Source organism: Protopterus annectens, chromosome 4.part1 (assembly GCF_019279795.1).
Source record: "Protopterus annectens isolate FY-2018-M chromosome 4.part1, PAN1.0, whole genome shotgun sequence".
Classification (NCBI taxonomy): domain Eukaryota; kingdom Metazoa; phylum Chordata; order Ceratodontiformes; family Protopteridae; genus Protopterus; species Protopterus annectens.
In genome coordinates this window covers 504,459,150-504,480,414 of record NC_056734.1, presented here as the reverse complement: position 1 = coordinate 504,480,414, position 21,265 = coordinate 504,459,150, and the positions used below count along the sequence as shown (strand labels likewise).

Below are 21,265 nucleotides of genomic sequence, written 5' to 3'. Positions count from 1 at the left end.
CATTTTGGATAATGTGGGGCAGTAGTACTGGGGAATATCTACATGTATCACTTGAGTAAAATTATTGCTCAGAGGCAACAAGATAATGAATTAGGAGGATGACATTGACTCTACAAGGTATGCAACAACAGAGGAAGAGATAATATAGCGAAGAAGAAGAAGAATAAAGGCACAGTGGTTACTCACTGGGAGCATTAAAAAGACAAGGGAGAAATTCTCACCTAGGAGAAGGCTAAATATAGTTTAGATGATGTAGACAGATTCAGATATGCAAGGCTGTTCGTGAAGTGTAGATCAATGATGAGAGCAGCAGGAATTAAAAGGCAGGTTTCAAGGCCAGTAGAACTTTAACAGAGGCAAGAGAGACCAGTGGATGAACTAAAAACTTGATAAGTAGAGCATATCAGATAATTCAACAGTATAAAATGGGTCAAGCAGAAAGGCTTACGCAACACTGGGAGAGACATTTGGGTATGTCTGTCAACTGTGGAACATGGCTCAAACTTTGCCTAGCTCCCAAATATGCAATAAAGTCTAGAAGGCTTGAGAGTATTGGATTGTGACTGTCTGCATACTGTTTTTTTATACCCTGGTTACACTGAGTTTTGTTTCTACAAGTAGAGTTAATACATGCTCATACGGGATGCAATGGGAGTTTGATAAGATATATTCTTAGAATGTGAGAAACTGAATCAACTCAAAGTGGATTTTAAATGGCTGTGGGAAACTGAAAGCAAACTGGTGTAGCACTTAAGTTATGTATGGTGGATTTTCTGGCAAGAAAATGTTGGGCAAAGCTTGAAAAGGTGCTTCTGAATCTATTTGTGATGAAGAAGGTAATAGCACAGTGGAAGACAGAAACAAATGGGTCCTTTTTGAGTATGAGAGTATTTTTGTAGTTAGTTGAGACAAACTATATGTAAACTATATAAATAAATGATTACATTGGCTCCAATAAAAGACCAATCACATTTAGTGATGATTAAAGATCTTTTAAGGGTAGCACAGTGGCACAGCAGATAGCATTGTCACCTCACAGGAAGAGGTTCCCCTGTTTGTTTCTTAACTGGGGTGACTTCTCTGCAGAGTCTGCATGTCCTTCCTGTGTTTTCTTGGGTTTCCTTCAGGTGCTCTGGTTTTCTCTCACATTCCAAAGGCATGCAGTAGGTGAACTGGGCACTCTAAATTGGCCCCTAGGTATGTGTGCATGCGAGTATGTGGTGTGGAATAACTAACATTGCAAGGTTTGTAATCCAGCAATGTAAACCTTGGCTCTAGATGATTGTCTCTGTTGAGGTGACATCCTGACCCAGTGTGCAAAAATGGGAAAAAGGGGTTGTGGATGGATGGATTGATGATTAAAGGTCATTAAGTGAAACGGACAGGGAGGTAAGAGATAATAGCATTATTTGACTGTGTAGAGGTAAAAATTCCATAGGGTTTTGTACCATTGAACAATTAAAACTAAGTAGATGTAATTTAGATTAGAGCTCAACACTGTAGTAGGAATGATGCCTACATAATATGTGATTTTTTTATTTTGCTTTATAGATTAGTACATCAGTAATTGCAAACTGTTGTTGGTTTAATCTGATATGTATGTATTGGCTTTAATAAAGTTTTCCAGTTAAAAACATGCAGGAAACAAATTGTCTTAACAGCTTTTTATGGTAACTTGAGTTACATAGACTATAGCATTCCTTTCAGCCCAGGTTCATAGCTTGCTGTAACACTGGAATAGCTTTTATTTGAGTAGTGAGTGAACTCATAACACAGGATCAAAGACGTTACTCTGTTGGTTTGTTTTAGTCTAACTGCTGCTTTTGACACTGATGACAGTTAATACTTCTGGAATGTCTGAAGACCTATTGTGCGGTTTCCGGTACTATCCTTGATTGGTTTGCCTTCTACTTCTCTGTGTGCCCTAAAGTAGTAGTTTCTAGAGTTAGCTCTTCTACCTGATCTGTGTATTGTTAGGGTTCCCATAGCATTCTGTCTTGTCACCCATTATTTTTATGATATACATGCTTCCTCTTGATGAAGCAGAAAGGTTTGCTTTACCACAGTTTTTAATGATGGCACCCAGTTATCCCTTTCATTGCCTCAGGGGGCATATGGGCTACTCACGTTTAATTTCAAACTCTAAAGAATATTATTTGTTAGATGTCAGTTAAGGGTTTCAAACTTAAGCCGTCTTAATCTGTTGACATGCCCTTTCATGTTACTTTCAAGCCTTCAGCAGCTTCTATCCTTCACCCTTACATTATTGTAGGCCACAACTTGGCATTTGTATTTGGTGTACATTGTCTTGGAGTGGTCATTGATGAATGGTTTACTTTTTATTACCTAATGCCTGCTGCGGTTTGGTTTTGTTTTTATTGGGTCAGGAATATCACAAATATTGGACACGTTATTCCATTTAAGGATTTACCAGTGGCTGGCCAGGCATTACTTACACTACATTTCAACTGTCACAATGTTCTTTACCCAGGCCTTTCAAGCCCTGGGTTTGGTAGGTAGCAGCAAATAAAACTCATTTGCCAAGTTGTTTATATGCACTACCAGATATATAGCTATGTTACTACTACTCTTTGTTTATGTTGAGTTTTGAATTATTTTAAATTCTTGTCATTATCATAACCTGGATCTTACTTGTATTAAAGAGCTTTTAGTGCCTGCTGTCTCACCAGAGAACTCCTATCATGTGTCTCCAGGTTGTTAGTGATTCCAAGATTCAGGCTTGGTTCATCTTGATTCAGACATGTTGCCTTCTGTGCTCCAGAGTTATGGTGCATACTACCATCACGGCTTCATGAGTATAACTCCATACTGTTTTTGGAAATGCCTTAAGACGTGTCTTTTTGATGGTATTTTGGTTCCCAGCTTGATTTCCTAATTTTGTATTTTGTACTTTTTTCCTTTAATGTTATAGTTTGAGGTTTTTTTTCACTGTTTTTGTTTACTTGTAGTATATTAATCTGAATAAACCTTGATTCTGTTAGAGGTAATACTTGTCTGATGTGTTTGCTTGCTTACTTTTTGTTAATGTATTTGTAGCCTGTAGGGTAGCAGATTTGGTCGTATAAGCATGTAAATAAGTATTGATTGATTTACTGAAGACCTGTCTTTTATAGTGAAACTCCTAATGATTACAATAATAGATTGCATGTAGACATCCCTAGGATATCTGACTGCTGAAAAAAGGTCAGACTTTGAAGTGTGATGTACCCTCTCCTTTTATTTTTATGTACATGCAATGAATGTCTTTTTTTAACATTAGCTGTTGTGGTTAATCTTTTTTTTCAAATGTTCTGCCACAAAGTGAATCTCTGCTTAAATACTTTTCTCGCATTTTCTTCCCTTCATATATAACCTCTACTCTTTCTGACAGACTGAATTTTTCCGCACTTCTCTGACCTTATTCAAAGCACTGTAAACTGGCATAGAACATTTATATTTTGCTTTGCCTGTCTTGGGGAAACAGTCTAGAAACAGGCTGTCCACTTTTCCTGTACACAATGTATGTAGGTGGTGCTTTTATGTGTTGACATGGACAGGTCAGGGAATCCACTACTAGATAAACCTACTTTGAGGTCCCAGTGACTAAGGGATTAATGATGTAAATGTACTTAATTTGTTGATTGAAGTCTCCTCAAACATGTATGGTTATGAAAAAGGTTTACACAGGTCTGCTGTCTAAGCTGAGTTCCACATTCCCACTCTGTACTTTATTTTACATGTTCATTTATTAATGAGGGACTGGTACTTGGAGACTTTTCGGCCATAAACCCGGTCACAGTGGTGGTGTGGAAATAAGATAATCATCAGAAGTTGTGCCACATTTTACATAAAGTATTTCAGCACTAACCCAGTACAACATAGATATTTAAATGCAGTATAATACAGTGGAATTTTGAAGAGAAATTGATGCAGCAAATTCAGTGTAATATAGAAAGCTTGAAAAAGTGCAGAAATAGGATAGGATAACATGAAAGGTGATTGTATGCCTAGTAAGTCAACTTACTGCTTATGACATCTGACTGGGCATTAATGTGGTTTTGTTGAGATTAGGAATGTACTGATGACTTTGGTGTAATACATTTCATGCTCTAATGTAAAATGAAAAAGTCCTTATACTTTTCAAACTGAAACAGAGTACAAAGGATTACTCCAGATAAAATCACTTTAGCTAGCAGATCTAGGCAACTGTCTTCCTGATGCCTCCATGCAGGAAGAATAAAGATGCCCTGTTGAAGTTTCATGAAGTTTATTCAGTTAACTAGCTGCATGAGTGTTCTTGTTCTAATGCATTACATTGAACAGGTCAGCTATTTAAAATTCATTGCAGATAAAGGTGGGAGGGTCCAAGGGAGTTGATTGGAGGAATGTCTGGGAGATGGAAAGACAAGAAGCTAATCTCATAGCCCAAAGATTTGTCTTTCATTTGAATATACCTGAAGGACCCCTGAGGGTTTAACAGCTCAGCAACCTGTGAAACCTCATTCTTGGTTAAACAGTTTATTTTCATCACACATACAAAAAAGGGAGAATTCAAGCATGACAACACACAATGAACATCCACTGTAGAACTATTTAAAAAAATACTTTCAACTGAGCTTCAAGTCCATCTAATAAAGAGGTTTACAGTTTGATCAGTGGGAATACCTGCTTTTACAAGTCTGTTGACAGACTTTAACCTGTGTGTATCACAAGTAATCCCTGCTTCATACCTAATGTAGTAAATGACCTCTCTCTCTCTTTGAGGCCATTAATTTTCATACTTTATTCCCTAATCCACAAAGTAAGAGAGAAAGAATTCTACACTCTGTTGATGTATAATCAATACAGATTCTGCCTAGTTAAGACTAAATGTATCTGCAAGTTAGGACTTTGGAAACAGGTGTGTTATTTTGTGATCTTAGTAAGTGTTTGGATGTTAGTAAATGAAAAATGTGGAAGAAGTGCCAAAAAACGTTCTAATAACCAAAAATAAGGCACTTGGAAGGCTCACCAGATGAAATCCACCACTTTATTGAACACGCGCTGTAAAGTTTAAATAAAACACACCCAGAACACTTTAACTGAATCACCGCGTTTTCATCAATGTAACGTTTTCAGATGAGCATACCAACTTCTAGAACCCCTTTTATACAAATCCAACAGTCCCCAATTAATCAACTATCAATTCATATTTAAGAACACAGTGTATCAAAAATGAATACATAAAAATGAACTGCTTTGAATGAAAAATCCTTCTAAAATTCATAAAAATAAACATAAACACACGCAATGAATAAATAGCATAATATTGAGTATAAATGAATAAAATGTGTAAAAAAACATATATAAAGAATGCATAAAAGACATGGTATAAAATACTTTAGAAAATGTAAAATTTTGTATAAAACAGTATTAAAACAGTGTTAAAAAATTAATATGAACACAACGAAAACGCCCAGTAAGTGAATGCTCTTCGTGCAAAGGAAATATTGAATAAAAATTAACAACAAACAGCAGAAGAGAAAAACAAGGCTGTCCAGAGGATAGCACATAAAATGCAGCAGGCACGTTCTCGTAATAAATCAAAGAGTGATGTAAAATCCATAATGGCAAATCGATTTAATAAGAAAAGACTGGCAAGCACTTTCACCCAAAAATGGCTTTATCAAGCCAGTTATAACCAGACCTCAATAAGTCTTAAATATATATACCTGTAAAAGTGAACATCAATATGACCTCACTTCCTATTCAACAATTAACTAAAAGGTGTACATACATAAAAACTGTTCAAATAAAAACATTCATCATATAACACTGTTACTCATGTACAATATAACATAATATAAAAACATATATCAGTAAAAATGAACCTAAATAATAAAAACTATGCATAAAATGTATACGGACAAATAAGAAGCCCATACAAACTGTACATAAAATATATTCAAGAATTCAGGTACTATGAACTGGTTCTTAAAGTGTAGTATATCAAAAAACTATATATCAGTACCTAACCTTTAACTTTCTGTTCTTCAACAAGGGTTTAATAGGTATTTTGTCATTCAGGCCAGGTTTCTGGTCTGCCCTCAACCTAATAATCCAGTCCAGCTCACATCTCTCTGTATAGTTCCTCACATCCCCTCCTGTAGAACTGGGCGTAATAATCTGCAAAACCCGAAATCTAAAAGTGTGTGATATAGAAGTTTTTATCACATGTTTTGACAGAGCATTATTGGTGGTTCCGATATGTATATTATAGATGTGTGCTCCCTAATCCTTTCTCTGAGCTGTCTGTCTGTTTTACCAATGTAAAACGCAGTACAGGCTGTGCACCTTGCTAAATAAACCACGTGTTCAGATTGACAGTCCACTTTGACCCTAGCCTGAAAGCACTTGTGGGTCACTGGGTATACAGAATGAGTGTCACTAATAACATACTCAAAAAAATTACATCTATTGCAAGGAAAAGTACCCCATTGTGAGGTCCCACCCATCCCACTGGTATGGGCCTTGGGATAACACAATAACTTGGGTAAGTTCATCCTATTCTTATAGATAAAACAGGGTCTATCTCCTACTACTACCTTCAGATCAGGATCTACAATTAATACCCCCCAATTCTTAAAAAAGATGTCCCTGATATCGCTAATGTCCTGTGTGTAGCAAAGTGATGACTTCGGGGGGTACATGGGCTGGCTAACTCCTTCCTCTCATCACTTAAACTATACACACTATTCCTATCTGAAAAATAAGGAGCAGCAGTCGTAGTCCTGGACAAACCAACACCCTCAAAACATAACCGCACCTCATCAACCTTATAAGACATATCCATCAATCTCTCCTTCAACCTCAGTGATTCACCCTCAAAAGCTTCATCTGTGGGGTTCACTCTTGAAGCATGCATCGCTTGCCCTCTGACAATATTTTTAAATACAAAATTGGGACCAGGTCTTTCTATAGACACCTGTATTTAACAGAGTCCGTTCACTAATCTTTCAATATAAACATCTAAAAATGAGATCCAATGTTCAGACTCCTCCATTGTGAACTTCAAATAAGGTGTTAAGGAATTAATCTCATCAAAAAACCTTGCAACTCAATGTCACTTCCTGTCCATAGGAGAAAAATATCATCCACAAAGCGGACATAAAATATCACATTTTCCTTAAAACTAGTTAAAGGGAACAATTTCTTATCCTCCCAATCTGCCATGACAAGATTGGTGTAGCTATTGGCACATGATGTGCCCATAGCTACGCCATCTGTCTGGATAAAGGCAGTCTCATTGAAAAAAAATTTTTGTTCTCCAACACCACCTCCAACAATGCACATATTAGTCCAAACAGCAAAACGATGTAGGGGAAAAGATCAACTGGTATGTAAAACACAGCAATGTAGAAAAGTCAAAAACACACCAGTTGTTCACGGTAGAGGTGGTTCCAAAACTGTAATAAAATAGTAAAAATAAAGAACAGGTAAGCGCTTTCGCATGTAGCTTCTTCACACCTATTATCAAAGTAAAACCTCTAACCAGCTTTTAACACCTTGTAACAGTTTCATCCAATCAACTGGAAAAGCATTAAAAGTTGTTAAGCAACATGATTGCATTGAACATGCCAATTAAGTCTGCTTGCATTCATATTCCTAAAAACAACTAAACGTTATAATGACTATAAAAATGCATATGCAATTAAATTAAATGCACATATCACCTATTACCTAATAATTCATAAAAACATTTAATCTATTTCATAAACTCAATAAATAAGAAAATGTACATATTAAAACTGCATAACTGTTCAACTAGTGCGTGTTGATTTAAAAACATTCCATCTACCCTCTCTCCTCTTTGTCAGCCTCTTTTTTAGGGGTCTTGCTCTCAGTGCGGGTTGTATCGAAACATGTTCATTAAGGCCAGGGGAATAATGTGCCCCTAGTCTAAAAATCCATTTAATCTCGGCATGATATGTCTTGTTAACTATATCGCCCATTTGCCCAAAGTGCACAAGAATGCATTACACCCTCCCTTTAGACCGATCGTTGCAGGGAGTGGGTGGACCACCGAACCCATTTCTGTGTATTTAGATAAAAAATTTAAATCTGTTTTATCTGAGTGCAAGTCTGTGTTGATTGACACCAAACACTTTTTGCAGGAATTACGTACCTTTGTTGATGAGAATGTGAATACAGAAGTAGGTTTGTTTGTTACTATGGATGTAACATCTCTTTTTACCAGTATACCAAATTATGAAGGTATTCAGATGGTCAAAAGAGCAGTATTAAGTAAGAGCACGTATGACTCTAGGCACATTGATTTTCTGTTTATTGATGAAGATGGTGTTGGAGAATAATGCATTCACTTTCAATGAGATTTATTACTTACAGACCTCAGGCATAGCTATGGGCACCTCGTGTGCCAATAGCTATGCCAGTTTGGTTATGTCCACATGGGAGGAGGAGGATGTGATGTATGTGTCTGAACTCTGTCGAGCTTATGTGCCCTTCTACAGATGTTTTGTGGATGACCTTTTTATGTTTTGGAGAGGGGAGTTGACAGAACTATACCAGTTTGTTCATATGTTGAACACAAGCACAAATTTTTTGAAATTCACATTCAAACAGTCGAATGTGAAGACTGAATTCTTGGATGTTCTGCTAGTGAAGGATGCAACTAATAATACTGAAATTAGACTATTTAGAAAGGAATGCTACCAACCCACATACGTGCATTGCAACAGCATGCATCTGGGTCACGTGTTTCGTAACATTTTGGAAGGTCAGAACCTTAGGGTTAGTTGCCTACACAGTAATGATCACAACTTTGAAAGAGGGTTGAATCGGATAGATGCTGACTTCAGATACAGAGGCTACCATGAGGAGGAAATACATCATACACAAAACAAGGTCAGAATGTGGAGCCACAATAGAGGCAAACCATATTTTTTACAACATAGAATGAAAACATCTGCAACTGACAGTGTTGATATGCCCCCTTTTTTTAGGCTAGCTTTTTCGAGTGATGAAAGAGATATCAGGGAGATCATCTATAGGCATTGGCCTATTTTAGGAACCAATGCAGATATTGCCGGGGTAGTGGGTGATAGACCAAGATTTGGATACTAAAATAAGAAATCTTTATGCCAGAGACTGTTTTTCTCAGAATATTCACAGCATGAGCAATGAGTTAACTTTTTCATGTACTGTCAAATGCAATAATTATTCATTTTGCAATTGTGTAGATGAGTCTAGGACATTCACACATCCCACTTGCAACAAAATATTTACACATTTTCCTGAAGCTGACTGTAACAATAAAAATCTTGTTTATCTAGCACGGTCTGTCCCAGTTTTTATGTTGATAAGACGAACAGGCATCTAAGGGAGAGGATACGTGACCATTTGTATTGTGCACGTAAAGGGATGAGCTATAGTGCAATAGCTAAAAACATGAATACATCCGCTGAGGGACACAATTTTAAGTTTTTAGTATTGGAAGTTTTGAATCAAGATTTTAGGATGGGGATATAGTTAACAAGACATATCATACCGAGATGAAATGGATTTTTAGACTAGGGGCACATTATTCTCCTAGCCTTAATGAACATATTTCGATACAACCCGCACTGAGAGCAAGACCCCTAAAAAAGAGGCTGACAAAGAGGAGAGAGGGTAGATGGAATGTTTTTAAATCAACACGCACTAGTTGAACAGCTATGCAATTTTACTATGTACATTTTCTTATTTATTGAGTTTATGAAATAGATTAAATGTTTTTATGAATTATTAGGTAATAGGTGATATGAGTATTTAATTTAATTGCATATGCATTTTTATAGTCATTATAACATTTAGTTGTTTTTAGGAATATGAATGCAAGCAGACTATTGGCTTATTTAATTGGCATGTTCAATGCAGTCATGTTGCTTAGCAACTTTTAATGCTTTTTCAGTTGATTGGATGATACTGTTACAAGGTGTTTAAAAGCTGGTTAGAGTTTTTACTTTGATAATAGGTGTGAAGAAGCTACATGCGAAAGCGCTTACCTGTTCTTTATTTTTACTGTTTTATTAAAGTTTTGGAACCACCTCTACTGTGAACAACTGGTGTGTTTTTGACTTCTCTACAATGCACATATTCAATTTGGCCAGAGGAATAGGTGGTCTTATTCATTAGACACCTGTGTACACTTTCTATACCTTCATTATTAGGTATCACTGTTAAAAAACATTGTCAGACTGCACCATGTACTGGGTAGTCACATAAAAGCATTAAAACCTAAACACCACATTCAAAGTTTAGCTGCCCTAAGCTTTAACACAGGTTTCAATGAGACTGAATCATTAAAGCCAGGATATCTACTGGCTTCAAGTACCAACTGCCAGTACAATTTCTTGTATTCTAAACGTGTCTTCCAAGAACCCCCCCCCCCCCCCCCCCGGGATCAGTTGGCAATATCTCAACGTAAAAGTAATGTTCAGCACCTGCACAATTCAGTGTATGTTTATATAAGGCATTATTAGTATTCAGTATCTGTATCAGTATATGACGGTAACACTGAATGAGGTGAATATAGCCTATAAGAGAATACAAATATGTTTAAATGATTTGGTTATTGAAGGGCTCATAGCCAAAGGCAATGATACCTGTAATTTCTTACATGTTGAGAAACCTAGATTCTCTCAATATTTGGCATCCCCAAGGTCCATAAAGATATGGACAACCCACCCTTAAGGCCAATAGTTTCTGCTGAAGTCTCCATAACAGCTCCCTTAGCTAAATTTGTTGATTCTAAGCTTATAAAATTGTCCATGGTGGGCAAATGTGCTTAAGGACTCATGGGACCTTTTCAACAAGTTACACACTGGTCTTTATTTGGATAGTCTTACATTTATTTCGGTCTATGTGATTTATTCTCTTCGATTCCACACGATGTGGGTCTAGATTGGTTGGAAGAAGTTTTAAGTGACAGCAGTGATATAAGTTATAATGATTTTCGTACTTGCTTAATTTTAATGGATGTGATTTTAAAGAATATTTTTTATTTTTTGAAGGTGAGTAAACAGTTAAGAGGTGTTGCTATGGAGGCCCATTGTGCCCCCACGTATGCTAACATTATACTTTCCTATTGGGAAAAGAAATTTGTGTTTAACTGTGATTTTAGTTGTTGGAATCTTTATGCTCATTTTTTGGACAACATATGTCTATTTTGGGTAGAATTTGAAAGTTTTTAGAATTTTTTAATTATTTATCAAACACCACAGATTTTTTAAGTTTCATTTATGAAATGAGTCATGATGAGAGGAAATACTTGGGCATTTATATTGGTAAAAACAATGGGAATTTTAAAACCAGGGTTTATAGAAAGGTGACTTTTTTGAATTCTTATTTGTACTACACCAGTGCACACCCACACTATCAGAAGAAGGGTGTCATGAAGGGACAATTTGTTCGCATAAGTAGGATGACCTCAGACATTGATTTTATTAATGAAAGTGCCTTCCTTATGGACCTGTTCAGGGCTAGAGGTTACCCGGAAAAGCTTCTATTGGTGGTATATAGTGAAATACTGCAAGCAAGAAAGACTAGGTTTTCCCCCATTTTTGGTAGTAACAGCCACAATCATGTGAGTATTTCAACACTTGCGGGGTCAGGAGATAATGTGTACAATAGTGCCTTGGTTATCACCTATGATGGAAATGCTGGGGTTGCTAGAAGTATTATAGAAAATGAATGGATCAGATTTGCCAGTACATCAGACCTGCAGTACATTTTTGATAAGCCATTCAAATGTATTTACAGAATAGGTCGTAGCATTAAGAACATTCTGGAGAATGGTACCTCCAGGACAGGCAACCACTACTCTAGTAAGAGGGGCACATACAAATGTGGCTGTTGTGTCCAGTGCCTTTATGTCAAAGTTAGTGACATGTTATATTTAAAAAGTAGGGACAGGTCCATTAAAATTAGAGGTTTTGCCAATTGTAATACGAATGATATTAATTATATAGCTCTCTCTGATAAATGTGAAGCGTTTTATATAGGCAAGACAGAAAGAAAATTTAAATCTAGAATGTATGAACACAGGTATGATATAAGGAAGATGCGTACTAATAATTCCTTATATAAACATGCACTGAATTGTGCAGGGGCTGAATTGTACTTTTATGTTATTGAGATATTGCCTATTGATCCCAGGGGGTTCCTTGGGAGACATGTTTAGAATACAGGGAATTGTACTGGCAGTTGGTACTTGAACCCAGCAGGTACCCTGGGTGTAATGATTCAGTCTCATTGAAACCTGTGTTAAAGCTTAGGGCAGCTAAACTTTGAATGTGGTGTTTAGGTTTTAGTGCTCTTATGTGACTACCCAGTAGATGGTGCGGTTTGACAATTTTCAACACTGTTTTAATATTGTTTTATACAAAATTTTACATTTTCTAAATATTTTATACCATGTCTTTTATGCATTCTTTATATATGTTTTTTTTTACACATTTTATACATTTATACTCAATATTATCTGTTGCCTCACAGTTAGACGTTACCCGTTCGATTCTCAGTTACAGCGTCTTCTGTGTAGCGACATGCGTGAATGGGCGTTCCTTCGTTGAAGGTTGTGCGTTAGGCCCGGCAAGCCAGTACGTAAAAATCTACTGCCAATCATTAGCGGACCGGAGTTCCGCTGTGGCGACCCCTAACCGGGAAAAGCCGAAAGACACAAACAAGCATACTCAATATTATGCTATTTATTCATTGTGTGTATTTGTCATTTTTATGAATTTTAGAAGGATTTTTCATTCACAGCAGTTCATTTTCATGTATTCATTTTTGATACACTGTTCTTAAATGTGAATTGTTAGTTAATTGATTAATTGGAGACTGTTGGATTTGTATAAAAGGGGTTCTAGAAGTTGGTATGCTCATCTGAAGAAGTTACATTGACAAAAACGCGGTGATTCAGTTAGCGTTCTGGATGTGTTTTATTTAAACTTTACAGCGTGTGTTCAATAAGTGGTTGATTTCATCTGGTGAACCTTCCAAGTGCCTTATTTTTCGTTATAAGTGTGTGGATGTTCATAATATTAATTTTTATGAGTAGGGCCATAACTGTTAAGTTTGCTTATTAGTAAAGGTTGAAAGCTTTATAATAGATTTGGTTGTAACAGGACACTATTAGCTTTGTACGTGGTTATAAAGTGATATTAAAGCCTGGATGAGAGATTATTGAGTCTGTGTATTTGTAGTTTGGATGTTGTGTGTGTTTTGGCAAGAGCAGAGAGTTATGCTAGGGATGGCATATTCTTCACTCTTTGCATGGGTAGGATAATTAGAGGCTGAATGTGCAGCTCTTTATTACAAAGTGACTTTGGCTGTGACTTGTGTGATTTGAAGGTCAGAATAAGATTTAGACGAAGTCCTGCATATGTATAACTATTTGTTTAGTGTTTGGTTGCGTTACCTAGAGCTGTGATTGAGTTATGGTGTGTTTTTACTTTGTTTTTGATGTTTCCTGAGCAGCACAGAGGCCATTTTTGACAGGCTGATGTTGCATTTTTTTTTCCTTGAGCCAATACATTTTTGGGTACAGTAATAGCAATCTTATGTAAGTTATTAAGGATTATGTTGTTGGTGTAAACAGTTGTGTTGGGGGATATGAGGTCATTATGTTGAGGCACAAATTGGGTTGAACACTGATCCTTGAGGTACACATTAGTTAAATGTGTCTTCATTAACATAATTGGATTTTAAGGGGTCTTCTAGTTCTATGACTTTGTAATCATGCTGTGGGCTTTTTGCCTGAAGCCCAGATATTTAATTTTGTTTATTAGGAGGGCACAGTGTGCAGCTTCAAATGCTCTGGCTATGCAAATAAAAATAGTGCCACTGACATTCTGGTTTCCTATTACTCTGCAGTTCTTATCTGTTACTTTTTGTATAGCTGTTAGTGCGTTGTGCCCCGAGTGGAAGCCATGTCATGTAGTAGATTTGTAAATTGTTTATATTATTCTCTCAAAGGCCTTTTGTGATAGGACATAACACTGATAATGGGTCTACATTCAGGAGCTAAGGAAGGTGAAGTCGTTTTCATTATGAGAATGAGTAACGAGTGCTTGAATTGTTGTGGGACTGTAAAGGAGGTTAATGGCTTGCTAACGTATGTGTAAAATGTTTGGTGAGGGCCAGACTGCTAGTTTAAGCAAATCTGGATTTCTGTGCTGTAAGGGATTAAATTGGACTTTTTTTTTTGTAGGATTATGATGACTTTAAAATGAAATGTGAGTGTATTGGCTGAGTTGTCTGGAGGAGTAGGCCGAGTTGCATTATTATATTTAGGTGGGCTGAGGATTGCTTTGAGAGCTGGAGTTGTTTATGGTGGAACTGGGAGATGTTATTTATTTATTTTTTTGAGTTTGAGAAGTTATGTGCTAATCATTTTGGGGGAAATTTGTTTTTATTATTGTCAAAACATGCTAAGTTTTGATTACTTTCTAAAACTCGTGGAAGTTATGAGAGAGGAAGATAAGTTTGCTACAAAGGTAAATGTATGAGCCTCTTTGATGGCTAGGTTGTGTTCCTTTTTTATGCATAAAAATGTGTTGGTGTGGTTGTTTTTTTTTTTTTTGTATTTTCTATGCCTGGTTTTATTCTTTAATAGTGTTTTTATGGATAAGGTGATTAATGGGCTTTGTTGTCAGCATGCTGGAATTTTAGTTAGGAATGCAGTTTTATCTGTTATGGATTTAACAGATGAAATATTGGAGACAAGTGGTTGAATTGTCTATGCTGTACATAGGAACCTTCAAGTTAGCTTGCTCTGTTTCAGAAATGACTTTGTCATCTTTAGTTTCAGAGATTGTCTGAGTAGTCAGTATATGGTGAGGGAGGTGGTTAGGGGTTTTGAAGTTTATGGTTTACTTTACCTTTTTGATGGAAATAAAAGGTTTCACCTCTGTCTTTAATTGTAGTTTGGTTATCCCTAATTCTGTGCTGCTCCTTTATGCCTGGGACTTGTATGGGGTTTCTTCCTTGGTGTTGGAAGATTTCAGAGGCTGTAATATTCTTTATGAAATTTAAGAGTGATGGAACTCTCCATTGCAGCATGTAATTCTTGTTAGCAAAATTCTTGTGTATACTAGTACCAATTACTGTACAATTTTGAACATATGCCTTATCAGAGAAGGTTAGTGTTACTGTTATAATATACTACCGCTTACTGAGTATTTATTTCACTGTTTGTTCTCTGTGAGGGATGATGAAATTCTGAAGGTTGAAGTGTTTCTTTTCTTTTCAGTTTTCAGACATGTTGCTTTACACCAGCAAGGGTGTCACCACTACCAATCAGTTTAAAGTCCATGGCCAGCTCCCTCTGCAGGGTATGATTGTAAGTATACCTTTTGAAAGTCATCAGGGAAACTCTTAATATAGTGACTTTTATTATGTTAGCTTATAAAATATTCAAGTGCTTAATCGGTACTTTTCCAGCTCTTTAGAATGAATGAAAAAAGCAACATTTCCAACATGTCTGAAGTAGAGTTTGTACTAAGATGCACTTAAAGCCTCATCTCACTCCAACCCTACTTGTGACTTCTGTAGTCTGTTCCATAAACATCAAAATGTAGCAGGTATTTTCTACTGATAAAATAATAGACAATGTTTCTCTAGTTCAGTTTTTGTGATCAGCAGGTCTTTCTTTGTCTACCCAATGCCTCAGGACTCTTGGACTAATGAAATCCTCAGTACGCATAGTGCCACATAACCAATACCACATGAGGGTTCTTCTGCAGACCATCAGAGTACAGTGGTTCCAAAACTCAGACCTCTTGAATGCACTAGCAAAATCACTATGATATGCAAGGAATCTGAATCATTGGACTCTAACCTTCAAATAAGGGAAACCCTTTGTTTCTGTGCCTTTGAAAATTACAATGAGAGTGAATTTTTTTCTTGCAAGAAGGGAAGACCCCTGTCCAAGTCACCCAACAGAAAGACTCTGGTCCACACAAAAATCAAAAGTTCACATCAGTGACTTTGAGATAACAGAAGTTTTGCTTTCTTTCCAAGCTCAACAGAAATGGATCCTACAAAGTTGCATTTCCAATTATCAGGCAGTATGCAGTAGTATGGTACCTCAACATGTTTCCCAAGCAACAGATTATTATCTGCATTTCACTTACCATGGGATCCATCTGCCTGATGCACTAGCCAAGCAGATACTTCATGATACCCAATGATTTGTTCCCAAGCCTCTTGGTGGCAGAAGCTGTATTAAGGATGTGGTGGTGCCCAGTCTAAAGTTTGCACTTAACCCACAAACAGCAGATTTTGAAGACATTTTTCTTAGTTACTCTCCAAATGCCATGAGCAAGGATACCCATGGGCCTGTTGTAGCTTTCTGTTTGCTTCTGGTCTTAAAGTTTATATTTTAAATCCAGGGGTTCAAAGCTGAAAGTGATCCTGGTTGCTCCTTACTGACACAGGCAAATTTAACTATTCACATTTTATCTGACAGGCTACTTCAGTCCCACTAGGTGCTAGAGTGGCTTCTGTCATCTCTTCTTCCCAATGGCCTTCCAATCAAAAGATTTTTTGGGACAAATTGAAAATATCTTCTATATCAACCTTAGCCAGGGCATAAATTCCCTTTCTTCTCTGATGTTTCTGGTCCTGATGCTAAAGTGAGGCCTGCAGTGGGGGGGGGGGGGGGGATCTTTCAGGTAATCAGGTGATTAGCATCCAAATGACCTAATGTTAATCCTGGACAGGAGGACAAATGAACCATGTAACCATGGTGGCCTGTTGTGTCCTCTTCTTACAAATGTGCACTGATACACTCACTAGGAGAATATCAACAGTTGGTTTGCTGAGCCTAGCACCCACTCCCCGGGCCACCATCTGCATTGCTGCCCCTCAAGGAATAGTGGAAGTATGTATGGCTAGCATCCCCACCATGATGGGACCTTTCCTTCCTCCCTGCCAGCACCAGCAAGCACCTGAGCCGCTAGTAGAATTCGGATCACCAAGGCAGTAAACAACACTTTATCCCTTTATGTCAGTGTGCTCCAGGTTTATTGCAATAAGGATTCACTTTATTCATTTTAAGTACTAAGTAGTTATATAAAACAAGAAAACGTATAAGTTATGCAAAAGGTTATACCATTCCCATTAATTGTCCCATGCAAGTTGGTCCCCAAGTGTTTTCCAAGATAACCATTTAGAAAACAGACGTACTAATAAATTCTTTGCTGTTTAATGTTGGATAACTTCTAATTCATCAGTTAGTGCTGCAACATACTTAATTGTTGACAATTCATATGAGTTCAGTCTGAGTAATTGTTTTCTTAGTAACATACAAAAATGTTTATCCCATCCCACTATAAGCTGCTTAGGAATATACAAATCCTTGTGTAAAAACTGAGGTATTAAATGTGTGAGCTCATCTTTAAATGCATCCACAAATGAGTGTGAACAAAATATATCTGACACCCCCTACTCACAGTTCTAGCACTGAGCTTCCACATTCGGTTACAACTGCTTCAACCTATGAGGTGCATAAGATTATTTATGGAGATAATGCCAATCAAGTATTCTAAAATGAAAAACATATATTCTTTCAAAAGGACCAGCCACAGCAACAGATGTAAAAATCAATCCTTTAATTCATACGGTGAGCGTGTTCGTGCCCAACAGAGCACTACTTCAGACCAATAAAAACAGCAATAATTAAAATTCCTTATATACCCATACATCAAAGATAAAACGCATCACATGACTAGCAAGTATTAACTTCATTTAAGTAAATTACATGCTTTAAGGAATTTTTTTAAAGGGACTTTACCATTTAACTGGATGTCTGTCAGCCTGAAATCTAATTAACCATTCTGTTTGTCGTTCAGTAATAGTCTTGATATCCCCAAGACATTTAATTAGGTTTAAACACTCCAAAACTTGAATGTATGTGTGTGAAGCCCCTTCATCTTGTGTATGTTTTGCTAGAGCATTCCTTAAATCTCCCTTCCTTACAGCTAAAATATGCTCTCTAATCCTTTCCTTGAACATCCTGTTTATTTTTCTTATATAAAAAGATGAGCAAGCATGTAAGGTAGAGCAATCTGCTCTAATCTTAAATTCAAACATATGGTTGGTTGTGGAGTGCCTAAAAATCATGTTCTTATCTATAAATGAGCATAAATTACATTTCCCACATGGCACTGTCCCCTTATTTCCCTCTTGCCTTACACTGTCTGTTTCCATAACACAATAATCTCTTTAATGATTTCTTATTTTTAAAAACAAAATGTGTATGTTCTCCTACAATACCACTAATTTTTGCATCAGATAACAGGACGGGCCACTTTTTCTTAATTAATCATCATCAGCCCCCTTTTTCCCATTTTTCTACATGGGGTCAGGATATCGTGTTAACTGTCACCAACTCTCTCGATTCAGTGCCATGCTCCTGCCTTCTTCAATGCTCATACCTGACTGTCGCAGATCTTCTTTTACACAATCCATCCACCTCTTTGCTGATAGTCCTCTCTTCCTCTTATCTTCTTCCTGTCTGTCCAAAATCTTCCTCACCAGATTGTCTTCATCTTTTCTACACATGTGCCCAAACCACCGTAGTCTGTTCTCTTTGATCTTTTCTGCAATTGGAGCTACTTTGGCTTCTGCTGTTATGTCCTCAATTCTACGTCTGTCCCACAGTGTGCATCCTAACACCTTTCTCAGGCACTTCATTTCCATCACCTCTAGCTTCTTCAACTGTTCTGCCTTTACTGCCCAGGTTTCTGTATCATACAGAAGTACCGGTCGCACCATTGTCTTGTACACCTTACTTTTCAGCTTCTTTGGCATTCTTCTGTCATAGAGTACACCCGATACTCTATGCCACTTGGCTGCAGCCCCTCTGATTCTAGCTTTGACCTCTTCATTCAGACTACCCTTTTCCTCAACTAATCCTCCCAGATACTTGAAGCTGTTTACTTGTTCCACTAACTTCCCTTCTATCTCTATTCTCAGCTTCTTCTGATTTCCCCAATTTGCTGCCATTACCACTGTCTTATCTGTGCTTAGTTTCATCCCATGTGCCTTCAGATTTGCATTCCATTCTCCTATCCTTTGCTGAAGTTCTAGCTTAGAGACTGCCTGTACTGCTACATCGTCTGCATACAGCAGCTTTGTTGATCTGTCCCCTCCAACCCGTTTGCTAATGTAGTCCATCACCAGTATGAACAGCAGTGGGCTCAGAGCCTGAACCCTGATGTACACCCACACTCACTGGGAACCCCTCTGTAAGGCTGAACACCGTCCATACTTGAGTCATTGGTTCCTTGTACATAGCCTGCACTAATTCTACCAATGTTTCCGGGACTTCAAACCACCGCAGTGCTGCCCAGATCAGCTTTCTTGGGACCTTGTCATATGCTTCCTCCAAATCTAGGAATGCCCAGTTCGACTCTGTCCTCATCGCTAGCTTCTTTTCAATTATCTGTCTCAATGCAAACATCGGGTCAGTTGTGCTACATCCTGATCTGAATCCAAATTGCTCATCTCCCATCATACATTCTACTACTCTGCATATCCGTTTATCAATCACCCTCTCCAGTACTTTCATGCAATTTGATAGGAGTTTGATATCTCTGTACTGCCCAGAGTTGTGGATGTCCCCTTTGTTCTTGTACACTGGCACCAGTATGCTTATTCTCCAGTCATCTGGGATACGCCTTTCTCTCCACACTGCTATTAGTACCCTCAGGAGCCATTTCTCCTCTATCTCACCCAGTATCTTTGTCATATCTGCTGTAACCTCATCTGAGCCTGCTGCTTTCCCTGACTTCATCTTCCTTAGTGCTGTTCTTACTTCTTCTAGGGTGGGCTCCTCCTCTTCTCTTAACGTAGGCTGTTTCTGGGGCAGTACAGCTTCTGTGGGGTTTTCTTCATTCAGAAGTTGCTGGAAATACTCCTTCCATTTGCCTTTGATGTCCTCTGGGCTGGTGAGCAGGTTGTTGCTGGCATCCCTTATGAAGGATGTTTGACTATCTTTTTTATCTTTCTGTCTTTGCCTTGCAACCTGATAGTTTCGTTGTGCCCCTTACTGAGTTACTTTCCAGAAGTTGGTACAGTGCCTCTGATGTCCTATTCTTTGCTATTGCAACTTCTTTCTTAGCTTCTTTGTTAGCCATCCAGTAGTCCTTCCTAACCTGGTCAGTCTTTTCTGTCTCCCACTTCTTCCTGCACTCCTTTTTTTTTTGATGACTTCCTGGACTTCTGCATTCCACCGTCAGCTTTCCTTGTGTACCTTATTTCCATACCTGGCTCGGCCACATATCTTTTCTGTAGTCCTAACACATGCTGTTTTTAGGTGCTGCTATTCTTCTTCAGCTCCACCTATTTCCTCCTCCTCTTGGGGTGCTAGAGCCCTGAGTAATTCCTTGAACTGTTGTACTTTCTCTCCAGTCAACTTCCAGGTCTTCAGCCTGGTCTCTGTTGACCTTAGAGCCTTCTCTGACCACTGCTTGCAGCTGATTGTGGCAACTAGTGGTTTATGCTGTGGGCCGACTGTATCACTGGGGATGACTTTGCAATCATGGATTCTGCCCCAGTGGCTTTTCGTTACTAGGAAGAAGTCTACCTGAGTTGCATGTTGACTACTCTTGTATGTGATCTTGTGACTGACTCTCTTTCTGAAGCATGTGTTGGCTACTATCAAGCCATTTGTCAGACAGAAGTCTAGAATGGCTTCTACTTCTTTATTCCATTTGCCCCACCCATGTGGACCCAGGCAGTCCTCATATCCTGTTCTGTCTGTCCCGATATGTGCATTCAAGTCACCCATTATCAACACCAAATCATGTTTTCCTGCTTTATCTACTAGGTCCTGCAACTGCTGTCTGAATGCACTCTTTTCCTCACTATCACAACCCTGCTGTGCGGCATAGGCTGAGATTATGAATACTGCCCTATCATTACACTGGAGTCTGACTGCCATGAGTCTGTCATTAATTTTGATGATATCCCTTACTGCCTTCTGAAGCCTCTCTCTCACCACAATTCCTACACCATTCCTAGCCTGCCCTCCACCTGAGTAGTAGACCCTGGATTCCCAAGCCAAGTGGCTTTGCTGCATTGCCCTTCCATCTCATCTCCTGGATACATAGGATGTCCAGCCTCCTCCGTATCATCATGTCATTCACTTCCAAGCTGTGTCCTATCAGTGAACCTACATTAAGCATTGCAATTCTCAGTTCATGTTTGGCAGGCTGGT

The 21,265-nt window shown here is 38.0% G+C and overlaps 1 protein-coding gene across 1 annotated transcript in view; it reads left to right on the top strand.

Moving 5' to 3' along the window:
- Positions 1-21,265, top strand: part of LOC122801240 (FERM, ARHGEF and pleckstrin domain-containing protein 2-like) — a 963,231-nt gene that overhangs the window by 647,073 nt on the left and 294,893 nt on the right. The window contains exon 10 of the mRNA XM_044070791.1: positions 15,293-15,382. Coding sequence (XP_043926726.1) covers positions 15,293-15,382 — 90 coding nt within the window. The remainder of the gene's footprint in view (positions 1-15,292; positions 15,383-21,265) is intronic.